Raw genomic sequence first — 11,158 nt, 5'->3', positions numbered from 1 at the left:
AATTGTACTGAGTAGTTGTTCTCCATTACTGTCATTACTGTCAGCCATTACAGTGGCAACCATTAGTGACAGAAGCTGTCTCCTACAGCGCCACGAGTGGTGTGTTCCAAGTGCAAGTAGGAAGTGAAAATTTTCTGTGTTCCAATCTTTAAGCGTTTCCAGTGCATTTGCTTGAAAAAACATGGATGCCCACTGCTAACAGGTGTTTGAATGGCAACTGTGCACACTTCACAAGCAACAACAGCAGCTGATTTAACAGTTAAGGGCTCTTAAAAAATGACAGGATCAGTAGGCTCCTAACACATATTCTTAAAGACTTCTATTGAGCACAGATCAACTGAATGCAAGTGAAAATGACAACTACAACTTGTATTTAGTACATGTTTCACAAACAAGCGCTATATGTAAAAAATGATGAGGAGGTAAGAATAAAAAGCTGATGTTGTCGTATGTTGGCGAACTAGGCCTACACCGATCTTGCCCCAGTTTTTGACTTGGATGGCTGTTCTGTATCTGAGGTTGTCTAAGTAGCCTACAATGGAATGCACCATAACGTCCTTGAGCATGAAGTCAGCAGCAAAAAGAAGTCCTTAATGGTTAACTAGGTGTCTAATTAGCTTAATGAGCAGTGTTCCTGTGTAATGTGTAGCGTGTACTGGAGTGTGTGAGACTTAATTTCACTGTGGTAGGAATCTGACAGTTGAATACGACGTAAGACGTTAGCTTCTCGAGTTAGCTAGCTGAACCTGCAGGTGTCTCTTCAAATGGTAAATCTACTAAAGGGAGGTGTTTCTGTTCCTGTTTTATCAGGGAATGACATCAAACGTATACAATACCAGTAAGGGGAAAGTAACTGACTACATTTACTCAACTACTTTTCAGAGGTGAATCTTCTACTTTTTACTCAACTCCAATCATGTGATACCTAGTTATTAGGCAGAAATTCTAAAGTTAAGAAGAAGTTAGACTTTATAAAGTAGGAATTAAAACTTAACCCCTGAAACTGTTTTGTCTCTAGGGTAGCTAGATGTCCCCATTTTTGGGGATCTGCCCCCCTCTATAACTGTCCCTTGAAATGTCCCCTTTTTAACTGTGCATCAAAAACATTTACTTACATTTACTAAATTGATTAACTTAAGTACTCATTAGAGGTACTTCTGCTTTGCTTGAGCATTTTCATTGTATAATATTGTACAATATGGTACGTTTTACTACAAGACAATTATCTGACAGGTTTAGCTACTTTTTTAAATTTTTCATATCCTCCCTGTCAAGTGAAAACCAGATATGTTGATGTTGAATGTTGATATAATTAAAGATGAAATATTCCCTTTCTTAAGCTAAAACTGTTTATAAACCCTCTTTGATTACCTGGAAAATGCATCGTCACAAATCTGAGAACGGGCTGTTTTTCTGACACCATGAAAAGTTGACTTATTAAAATAATCCTGGATCTCACAGGAGAGCCGCACGGTATGATGATCTTCTATAATATGATGAAGTGCTGTAGATTGAACTGCCGAACAGTATATAAAGTACTGTAGTTAAAATTAGTTCAGCTTTAAACATCTACAGTTGCTACACAATTTTATCTGTCAGCCTGCACCAAATTTATTACAATAAAACAGGTACACATGAAAAATTAATAACGGTCGATATTTTAAAGATATATTGACCATAAAACTGGAAATGTCCCCGGTTTTCATCTCAGAAATGGAGTCACCTTCCTCTGACAATAAAAGAAGTGAGTTTTGCAACGTAGGTGAACTGACAGATTTATTGAATATGCCAGATCATCCTCACATGGTCAACCTTGAAACTTAAGAATTGGAATGTTAACTGATGGACAGTCAAAGCTGGCTGGCTTGCTATGCATTTTCTTATTTTCATCTAATCTTCATTGTTTATTTACTGTAAATGAACCATGCCAAATGTTCAAAATGAGACAGAAACACGTGTAAGCCCTACTTGTTATGAATGGAAAGTGTCTAATCATAAAACTTTTGATTACCCTAGTTTTATGATGCTAAAACCCACCATCTGTGACTGACATTGAAAAGAAGTCTAGAAAAGACGTCAAAAAAACCTTTAATTCTGGCAAATATGGTGAATTGACTACTTTTGGATTTGTTTTTGCTCAGTGGGAGTCAATTCATATATTTACCTGACTGGCAGCATCAGTAGCAATTACTGTAGTGGCATATTTAGTGTTAGTGTCGGTAGAATTTGTGAACATTTTTAAATCTGTGTGATTCAATCTTTTATTGTCCCTGATTGCACAAACCCTTCCAACTGGAGCATACTGCTGATCGGCGCCACAAGCAAGATGCAAAAGGTTAGAAATACACAAGGTACAAGGCCAATACAAAAAGAGCCACTTCAGGATAAGGCTGATTTGATGTGTGTTTTATGGAGGCATTTTTGCTATACCCAATTAACAGTTTGAGTGTTTTGGTTCACTGTCATTGCTAAACTAGCACAATCTTCGGCCAAAGCTCAGAGACAAAGGGCTTAAAATACTAGATACCTGCTCAGCATCAAACAGCAGATAGACAAAGCTTAGCCTCTATACCATACATAGATCCCAGTTTAGATAATTAGCCTGTTCATGATGAGTGCTGCTGGTGAGCTATTTGAACTGGCTGATCTCTTGAACAATGATGCCTATTGGACTGTCACTTTCCTTAAATAAGACATTCATGATCCCTTGACCCCCAACCCCCATACCCTCTAGATATACACACACACACACTCACACACACACACACACACACAATGTTTTTCACTGTTAGACTCAATTCAGCTGGGTAGCCCAGTGGTTCACAATCTTGAGGCCGCGACCCTTACCAGGGTCACAAAAAAAAACAACTGTAGGCTAATGAGATGATTAACAAGATGGGAAGCTGGAAAATGTTTTTATGCTGCACAAATTTCTATTATTTATTCAGACTTTCTTTCTGAAATTATTTTTTTTTCTCATGAGTTACTGGACCAGTTTCCCGGCAGGTCCCTAAATATAAAACAAGAATTAAAACCTCTTTATTTGAATTGGTCATAACTCACAAATATACAACTGATGAAGATAGATTACAAGTTGCTCTGTTAAAGGGTTAAAAAGGTTCAGAACCACTGGACGAGGCTATTTAAAAAGAAAAAAAAAAATCAGTCCCTGTCACCAGTCATTTATAACATACTGACATTTCTACAACATGCGTCATAAGTATATAAAATGTTATCATAATTGAGTATGATTGTAGCCAGTACATATATCAGTACACTTTATGTTAATCTTAATCTAATGTAATATAATAATGTAATGTGTTAATCAGTTTGCTCTTTTGGAATAACTAATTTTGTACTAAGTATATTTTAGTTGTAATTAAATTGTACAAAAGCACAATTGTATTTAATGATTTCATATGTACTAAAGTGGAACAACCTCAAGTATACTTACTTATACTTATATTAATATGTATGTACTAATATACATGCTTGATTAGTTACTTAAAGTCTACCTTATTTGTGTTTGAAGTACATTAAAAATGTATTGTGAGTGTCTGGCAAAAATACAAACAATATACCATTGATACATTCTTACTGTAGTAATAGCATGCTCAGTTATACTTCTGGTTTATTACTAAAAAAGGACACTTTGCACTTAATTATCAATAAACTTTGTTATTACTTGCTGTACTACTTTGTACATTACATTCAGATTATGTGTACTATATTAGCTTACTTTCATGGATGGAGGGGATGGCGGGGCAGTAGCATTGTTGTAAATGTGAAACTACTTTTAAATGAGACATCGGGACATGTTCAGGGGCAACAAAACCAAATGAAAATATGATCTTGTCCTAACACTAACCAAGTGATTGTGTGCCTTAACTGAACCAGTGCATAAGCACAAATTGTACCATAAAGCTTCACTGTATCTGTGGTTCGCTGAAACGTACATTGCAGACATTTATCTGGCAATTGGGTGAACCATGATGCTAGTGTCTACCACGGTGGCCTCGTGCCGGGGTCTCAAACACTTAGATGATGTAAACAAATGTTTAATTGTGTGAATGCATATCAAACATATTTAACAAACGTCTTTTGTTGAACATACAATAAAAAGTCATATATATACACATGAAATGCTGCAGAGCGATAGATGACAAGGCATAATAAAAATATACATAGTTGGTTATTGTGCAGTCCCTCTATGTTGTAGTAATGAACACAAAATGCTTATGAAGTAAAACATCTTCTAAGAAACAACCCCCTACTAAAACCTGAGGTTCACATTAAAGCAAGACGGATTCAAGTATCAACTTGTAACCACTACAGGAGAGCAACAGTGTGAAATGCAGCTACAACACATATGATTTGGTTTGCAAATGGTTCTGAAATGTTCAGAAAATTAGTATTTCTTCCACCGAAGGCAGATAAATACTTTGAGACATATGAATAATTACTCAGACACAACATTGTCCTGTAGGTAGTTATTTGATGGTGCACAAAAAACTATTCAGGCAGAAAAAAAATTTTGATTACACTAATGCTTGATACAGGTTGACACACTTTGTTATAGTACAAAATGATATCAAAAAAACAACCTTTTGGCTTGTCTTTATACAAAACAGTTTCTCCAGCATGTTCCCTCTCAGGAGCACTTCATCGTTCTGTACAGCACTCAGACCAGACAGTTCATGGCTTTGTCTTTACTTTCATGTCAACACTTACAGTATTCCAGTCAACTATATCTGTATGTCTTGTTTGATAATGTGACTGTATAAGGATATTACAATCATGTAGCTACGTCAGAGCTCAAACTGATACTGCTCAGCTTGAATGTCTTCCAGCACATGAAACAGGCAAAAAGAGAAATAACTGCAGTAACTGATTCTCGACATCTACAGCCTCACTTTAAAGGTTTTCTTCAAAATCTAAATATCCACCTTGTAAATAAAAGCGACGCCCACTCTGCCTTAGTTAATTTATCATCTTTGTCAAAAAATACTTCAGTGTTTGAGGACAGGAATCACTTATGCAATGACTGACTTCAGGGAGCAAGACGACGTTAACACTTCACATAATTGGGGCACTCCTGATCTTTAGCACCTGCTACTTATAATGCTCATGACTTCATACATTCACTGGCTTGCATAAACTAAATTTGACGGCCTGTAACAGACGCGATCATCCAGAAACCTTATTGCATTGTTAGAAATGATGCAGCGAGACGTTCACTGCCAGTACCTGCACTAACTCTCCCAAACTTGAGTGCAGAGCGTCCATCCTGAAATTCTGATAAGGGAAAAAAAAAACTTCAACAGCAACAGATGCCCAATAAGATAAAGCTGCAGATCCTACAGCGTATGTCTCAGTAGGTGTGTGTCTACAAGTATAAATGTAGAGGTAAAATAAAAATGTGTTAAATTATGGCCTCCAGTTGCAAATCAAAAGGCAAAAAAACACCAACATGAACAAAAATCATGCCTCTGCTCAGATATCTGATACCAATTGCACAAATGATGAATTCATGTAATGTGTATCTATTGTCATGCGGAAGTAAACTATGGTCTGTAAATGAAAAAAATTATGTGCTCAGATCTCGCCAACATCAAGGATTTTAGAAACGCCAACTAGAGTAGTTTCATACTCTCAGCATGGCCGTCTAAATGCAGTTTCGAAACCTTCTCTGCACTGCCTGAAATAAAAATCTATTGATTATGTTATTTATAGGCCAAAAAGTAGTCAAATCTGATCAGCTGCATTTAAAAATACTGGAATCAGCTCATCAGCTCGTAAACTCCCTGCATGTTGCTAAATCACAAAAAAAACTTGACTTGACCTCAGCGGCCTTAATGGTAGCTACAACCCTGGTTCAGGTGGATTTACACTGCGATACGTCCCTGTAGAATAATCCTTGTTTGTTTGTTTGGTTGCCAGTGAGAGAAGAGAGTGCCGTCGTCCTCTATTGTTTGGTCTGTTTCAGCTTCTCGATGTGATGACAGAGTTTGAGTGCCGGGCCCAGCTTCAGTCCCATGTACTTCATAATGATATCACTGCGCAGCAGCATCAGAGCTTTGCCATCGATCTCCTGAAGACAGAGGAGCATGCTGTCAGCAGATGGGCATGTTACAAACACTTGAAATGGACACTTAAAGGTAAGTGAGAGTTTATCCAATTGAATGAATGTTGCAGCTGAATGAGTGAAAACCAGCGTTGTCTTTTAGTCTGTTGACCTTTAAATAGGACAAAGAGGACGGTTCGTGTAAATGAAGTACTCACATGTTTCCTGAAGAGTTCGACATGTGGGCCGAGGGTTTGGGGATCGGCTTCTTGGACAAACCGTATGACATCATCGACTGACCAGGATGAGGCGTCGTTCACTGAACCCTCCTTGTCCTGTTTCATATGGTCTGGGCCTGTTGTTGAGCTAGCTGCTGTAAAGTGTGAAAGTGCAGGAAAACCAAATCCACCATCATCAGATACTGTACCATCTGCTCATGGTTTTATTTACCAGTATTCAGTGTTGCGCACGTTACTTTTAAAAAGTAATTAGTTATAGTTACTAGTTACTTCTCCCAAAAAGTAACTGAGTTAGTAACGGAATTACTCCACTATAAAAGTAATTCGTTACCAGGAAAAGTAACTATTGCTTTTTTTTCTTCCCCCTTTTGAGCTCGGCAGTCATTTTAGCGTACTCGGCATCTACATAATGTATTTATAAAATGTCTTTCTGCATGGCGGACCGGCACCTGCTCTCCCCGATATTTTACCAGTGAGTGCTCTGAAGGAGTCAGAGTCACCTGTTGATAACGGGAGCAAGTTCTCAACAACATACCTGCCTATCATTGCATTCAGTTCAGTCTGTGTCGCAAGTTTTTGTGAAGCTGTTAGCGGAACTCACGTTAGCCACATCTGGCCTGCTACCATCATCAACAGCATCAGCAACGGAGTTTTTGGCCAGTGTTAGTTTTGTAGAAGCATGTGCCACTGAGAGATGCTTCATTAGCTCAGAGTTGCTTACAACGGACGTGGACAAAGGAGATTAAAGTAGTGTCTGTACTTCCACTTTGAAAACGTTAACTTTCCCTCCGGACTCGCCATTGCTGCAGTTCACCTCTGCTAGTTTGTGTGTGTGAGGCTGCTCTCACTCAACGTTAGAGAGCCAATCATCATCACTTATGCGGTTGTCTCGCCCCTCCCTCCTCCCTCACCGGAGGAAAAAAAAACAGCTCTGCAGCTCCGGTGGCTGAGAGCCGAGTCGGATGACAGCAGCTTCAATGATCAGCTTCAGTTTGTAATGCGCCACATTTAATAGTTGGTAACGGTAACAGCGTTGTAACGATGGAAACAGTAATTAGTTAGATTACCCGTTACTGAAAAAAAGTAACGCCGTTTATTCTAACGCCGTTATTCCCAACACTACCAGTATTATTGTAACATGTTTAAATTCAACAAAAATTTTTAATTCCGTCGTAACTTACTCACCCTCACACCAGAAACTTCTGGAGCCTTACAGCAAAGCTGCATTATCCTAAACAACTGACTAAGTTTAAAACATAAAAACTATTGTAAAACAACATTAAATGGCCCCATACAGCTTGTCCAGTGTAATTCAAGTCTCTGGAAGCTCCAAGATCTCAAACTGAATCGAAAGGACGTTATATACATGTTTTGGATTACGTCAAACGAGCTGTATGGAGCCATTTTCTTCAGTTGTTTTTTCAACATAAAAAAAAAGAGTCCCCATCTACTTCAGGATGCTGCGACGCTGTTTTTCTGTAACTTCACTCGATTTTGCTTTGGCATTATGCTGAGTAGACATTAACCCCATTTAAATTTTTGAGTGAACCTATTCTTTAACAAGGTGTTGGGTCAAAAAATTAAAAATTGAAATGTTATACAACTTCTGCAAAAATACATATAAATGGGGGTTAAGTAGGAAAAGCTAATTGGCCACCAGCACAGCCCCTCCCCCAAACAGGAATTGTCCAATCCTGTGAAGCTATGAGCAGTCATAATTTGCTAGAAAGCCACAGCAGACAGCACAATCCGAATGACTTACTGAACTGAAGACAGTCTGACTGAGCAGAGCTAAACTTTGGCTTGCTGATGTATAAATCAGGGGTGCATTTGAAAAGTGATGCGACCACATAGCTTCGGTAAAAACTGAACAAACGATATCTTCAGTGACAAGAATTAGTAGGTGGTTTGAATCAGCAAAGTGAATAATGATTTCCACCTCCAGCTATCGCTGTAAACTCTGTATGTGCTGTGTGATAACTGAAATCTGGCAAAGCAGCAGTAAACTACAGGAGGCCAGGCTTTGCCATCAGTCAGTGGACGGGTGATGAACTGTTTGTTGGAAAAATCACCATCCTCCTCTTGAACATCGAGAGTTTAAAAAAGAGGAACAAAGTGGGACATCATTCAAAATGCTAAAAGTATAAAATTGTATAGTTGAATACAATTTGCCCATACAGGAGCTGTCCCTCATAATAAGTCATTTTTGCCCTGTTACCATGTCTGTGTAATTAACCTTACCCTCCACTCGTCTGTGTGCAGCCATTGGGCCGAGCTCAGTCGGATTGGAGCTGACACGTCTCAGGGGTGGTGGTGTGTGTGTCTGTCCTGGGTAATATGTCCGTTCCTTCTTTGCTGCTCTGTAGTCCGATGCATTGTGAAGGGTGCGGGTTCCCGAAGCGGGTTCCTTCGTGGAATCGTCTTTGGAAAGACCGTTCTCAGTGTGAGACAGTGGTTCTGCTTCAAGAGAAAGGTAAGGGTGTGAAAGGTACCGCTATGAGCACAAATTGAAAACGTGCAAACGTGCAGTTATGATGTGACGGAATGATGAGGGAAGACTGAGGAGGAGATTTACTCAGAAGGATATGTCTGAGTTCATGAATGATGGAGGTTGAAACAGGATTCTGTTGTTTCTGTGGAGATTACTTTGCAAAGAATTGTTACACAATTTTATAAACATTTTGGGTCATGTGCACTACACGTGTACATAATATGACTCAAGAACGAAAGAGGAAGTCTGCTGTCAGTTGAACAAGTGAACAATGATGAGTAAGTGTTTTATACAAATATATGTATATATATATAAATAAAAGTAAGAGTAAAAGCAAATACATTGTGTTAAAATTTTACTTTGGTAAACCTGAAAGTCACCTACATGAATAGTACTCAATGGTAATTCTCTGGCAATAAAGGTACCTGTTAATGTACAAGTAAAAGTACATTGTTTATGTCTACATGCATCATACACGTAATAATGCACCAATAAGTTGACTCATATAGAGAGACGCAGTCACACCCCTCTTGGTGACCACCATGGGCCCTTATTTTAGAAAGAATATGTATGACAGTGAATAGAGAGAGACAAAAATAGTTTGAACCCAACTCAATAAAGTTTTGAATGAAAGTTTGTCATAAATCTAATAAAATATATGACTGTGAAAATATGACAGACTACAGACCCAACAGCAAAATGAACCTTTTAAATTGACAAAACATCAGATGTGTAAGTGATTGCACAGCTCAAACAGGATCAATAAATTTTTTCTTTTCAAAATAAGGCTCCACAGAGGATACTGGAAGGGTCGACTTATCGTTATCATTTTTGTGATTATCTGAATCTGATTTTTTTTTTTCCATTTGCTTGTCGATTAAATAAATACATTCAATAACATGCTATCTCGGCTCTGATGCAGCATGCTGTCTACAAAGTCACTGGTTGCTGAAGTTGTCAAATAAATGTAGGGGAGTAGAAAAAGACGATTGAGAGAATGAGAAAAGGGAAATACCCAAGTACAGATACAGTACAGATACCGGTACAGGTGCCTAAGTAAAGAACTTGAGTAAATATATATAATTAAATTCCATCACTGATAAAAAGTGATTTGTTGAAGGGTCATTTTATGTGTTAAATAATGTTACTGCTAATGGTGTGCACCCACAGCTAACCTAGTCAGCCTGTTAAATACTCCATCCACACTCTGCCCACCTGACTTGGTCCTGTTGTAGAAGCGTGTGTTGTTGTTGAAGGGGCTGAACGGCTGCGAGCTGAACAGACTGTCACTCTCCAGATGTTGGCACATGTTCTCCAGGAACCGCAGCACAGAAGACGTACTGGAGGCGGAGGGCAGCTTCACGTAGCGGATACCATGTTCTGACCGCACTGGTGGGAAAAACACAAACAGCCATGAGTCTGTGTGCATTAAGTACACACATACACACACACACACACACACATGCACAAACACACACACACACACACACGCAAACACCCACACACACAAACACACCCAAACTGTATGCATCACAGCTAAAGAAAAGCAGCAGATGGTTCAGGGTTAGAACCCTCCCTTTATATGAACAAACCCGCATTTTTCTCCCCATCGCACACTGCACCTCACCCTCCCACCCACCCAAGCCAAGCCCCCACAAAGCCGCAAATTAACACCCCCCCACTCCCTGCCTAGCCTCACCCATAGCCTTCCCAACCCAGCCCCCCAAGGGAGACCCAATCCCAGCATCCCAAACCAGGTTAGACGCACATGTCATTTCTGATTACCGACACAGTGCTCTCATCAGCTGCTGCCACGGGCACTGTCTTTTATTCTCTCACACACTCACACACACACACCATCCATGGCCCATGAGTGTATGCTTAAACCAATTCACCTGGCTGATTTCCTCTCCAGGCTTTACGGCACTTGGACTACATTAAGGAGTTTACCCAGCACTGCTTTTCAAGAAGTGACTTTTAAAGGAATAGTTCAACATTTTGGGAAATGACTTATTCTAGTTCAAAGAGAAGAGTGACTGTCATGTCAGTTGGTTAGCTTGGCTTAGTGTAAAGACTGCAGGGTTCCTACACATTTTTCAAGCATTTTAAAGTGTTTCAAGTACCTCACAGTTGTTGTAAATTCCATATTAAGATAAAGGACATATATACTCTGAATGATTATTTCTCTTCACTACATTAAATCAGATGTTATCATGAGATATACCACCCAATTTATGTTTCATGATGGCATTCCAAGAAGGGTGAGAAATGTATGGACATTTCACTCTGGCTTAGGCGATATATGGCAGAATAAAACACTTGATAATAAAACAAGAGATTTGTTCCTGCACTTTATCCAAAATC

At 39.0% G+C, this 11,158-nt stretch overlaps 1 protein-coding gene across 4 annotated transcripts in view; it reads right to left on the bottom strand.

Annotated features, from left to right (window-relative positions):
• Positions 1-3,614: 3,614 nt before the first annotated feature.
• scml2 (Scm polycomb group protein like 2) overlaps positions 3,615-11,158 on the bottom strand; it is a 33,011-nt gene continuing 25,467 nt past the window's right edge. For 2 of the 4 annotated variants that reach the window (XM_030415341.1, XM_030415344.1), the window contains exons 11-14: positions 10,010-10,183; positions 8,545-8,763; positions 6,283-6,437; positions 3,615-6,091 (exon numbers count right to left, since the gene is read on the bottom strand). In XM_030415341.1, the coding sequence (XP_030271201.1) occupies positions 5,966-6,091; positions 6,283-6,437; positions 8,545-8,763; positions 10,010-10,183 (674 nt within the window). In that variant the 3' untranslated portion in view covers positions 3,615-5,965. The remainder of the gene's footprint in view (positions 6,092-6,282; positions 6,438-8,544; positions 8,764-10,009; positions 10,184-11,158) is intronic. The other 2 variants (XM_030415345.1, XM_030415343.1) reach the window with 2 other exon arrangements.

Source organism: Sparus aurata, chromosome 4, assembly GCF_900880675.1.
Source record: "Sparus aurata chromosome 4, fSpaAur1.1, whole genome shotgun sequence".
In the NCBI taxonomy this organism is placed as follows: Eukaryota; Metazoa; Chordata; class Actinopteri; order Spariformes; family Sparidae; genus Sparus; species Sparus aurata.
This window is presented reverse-complemented; position numbering and strand designations above follow the sequence as displayed.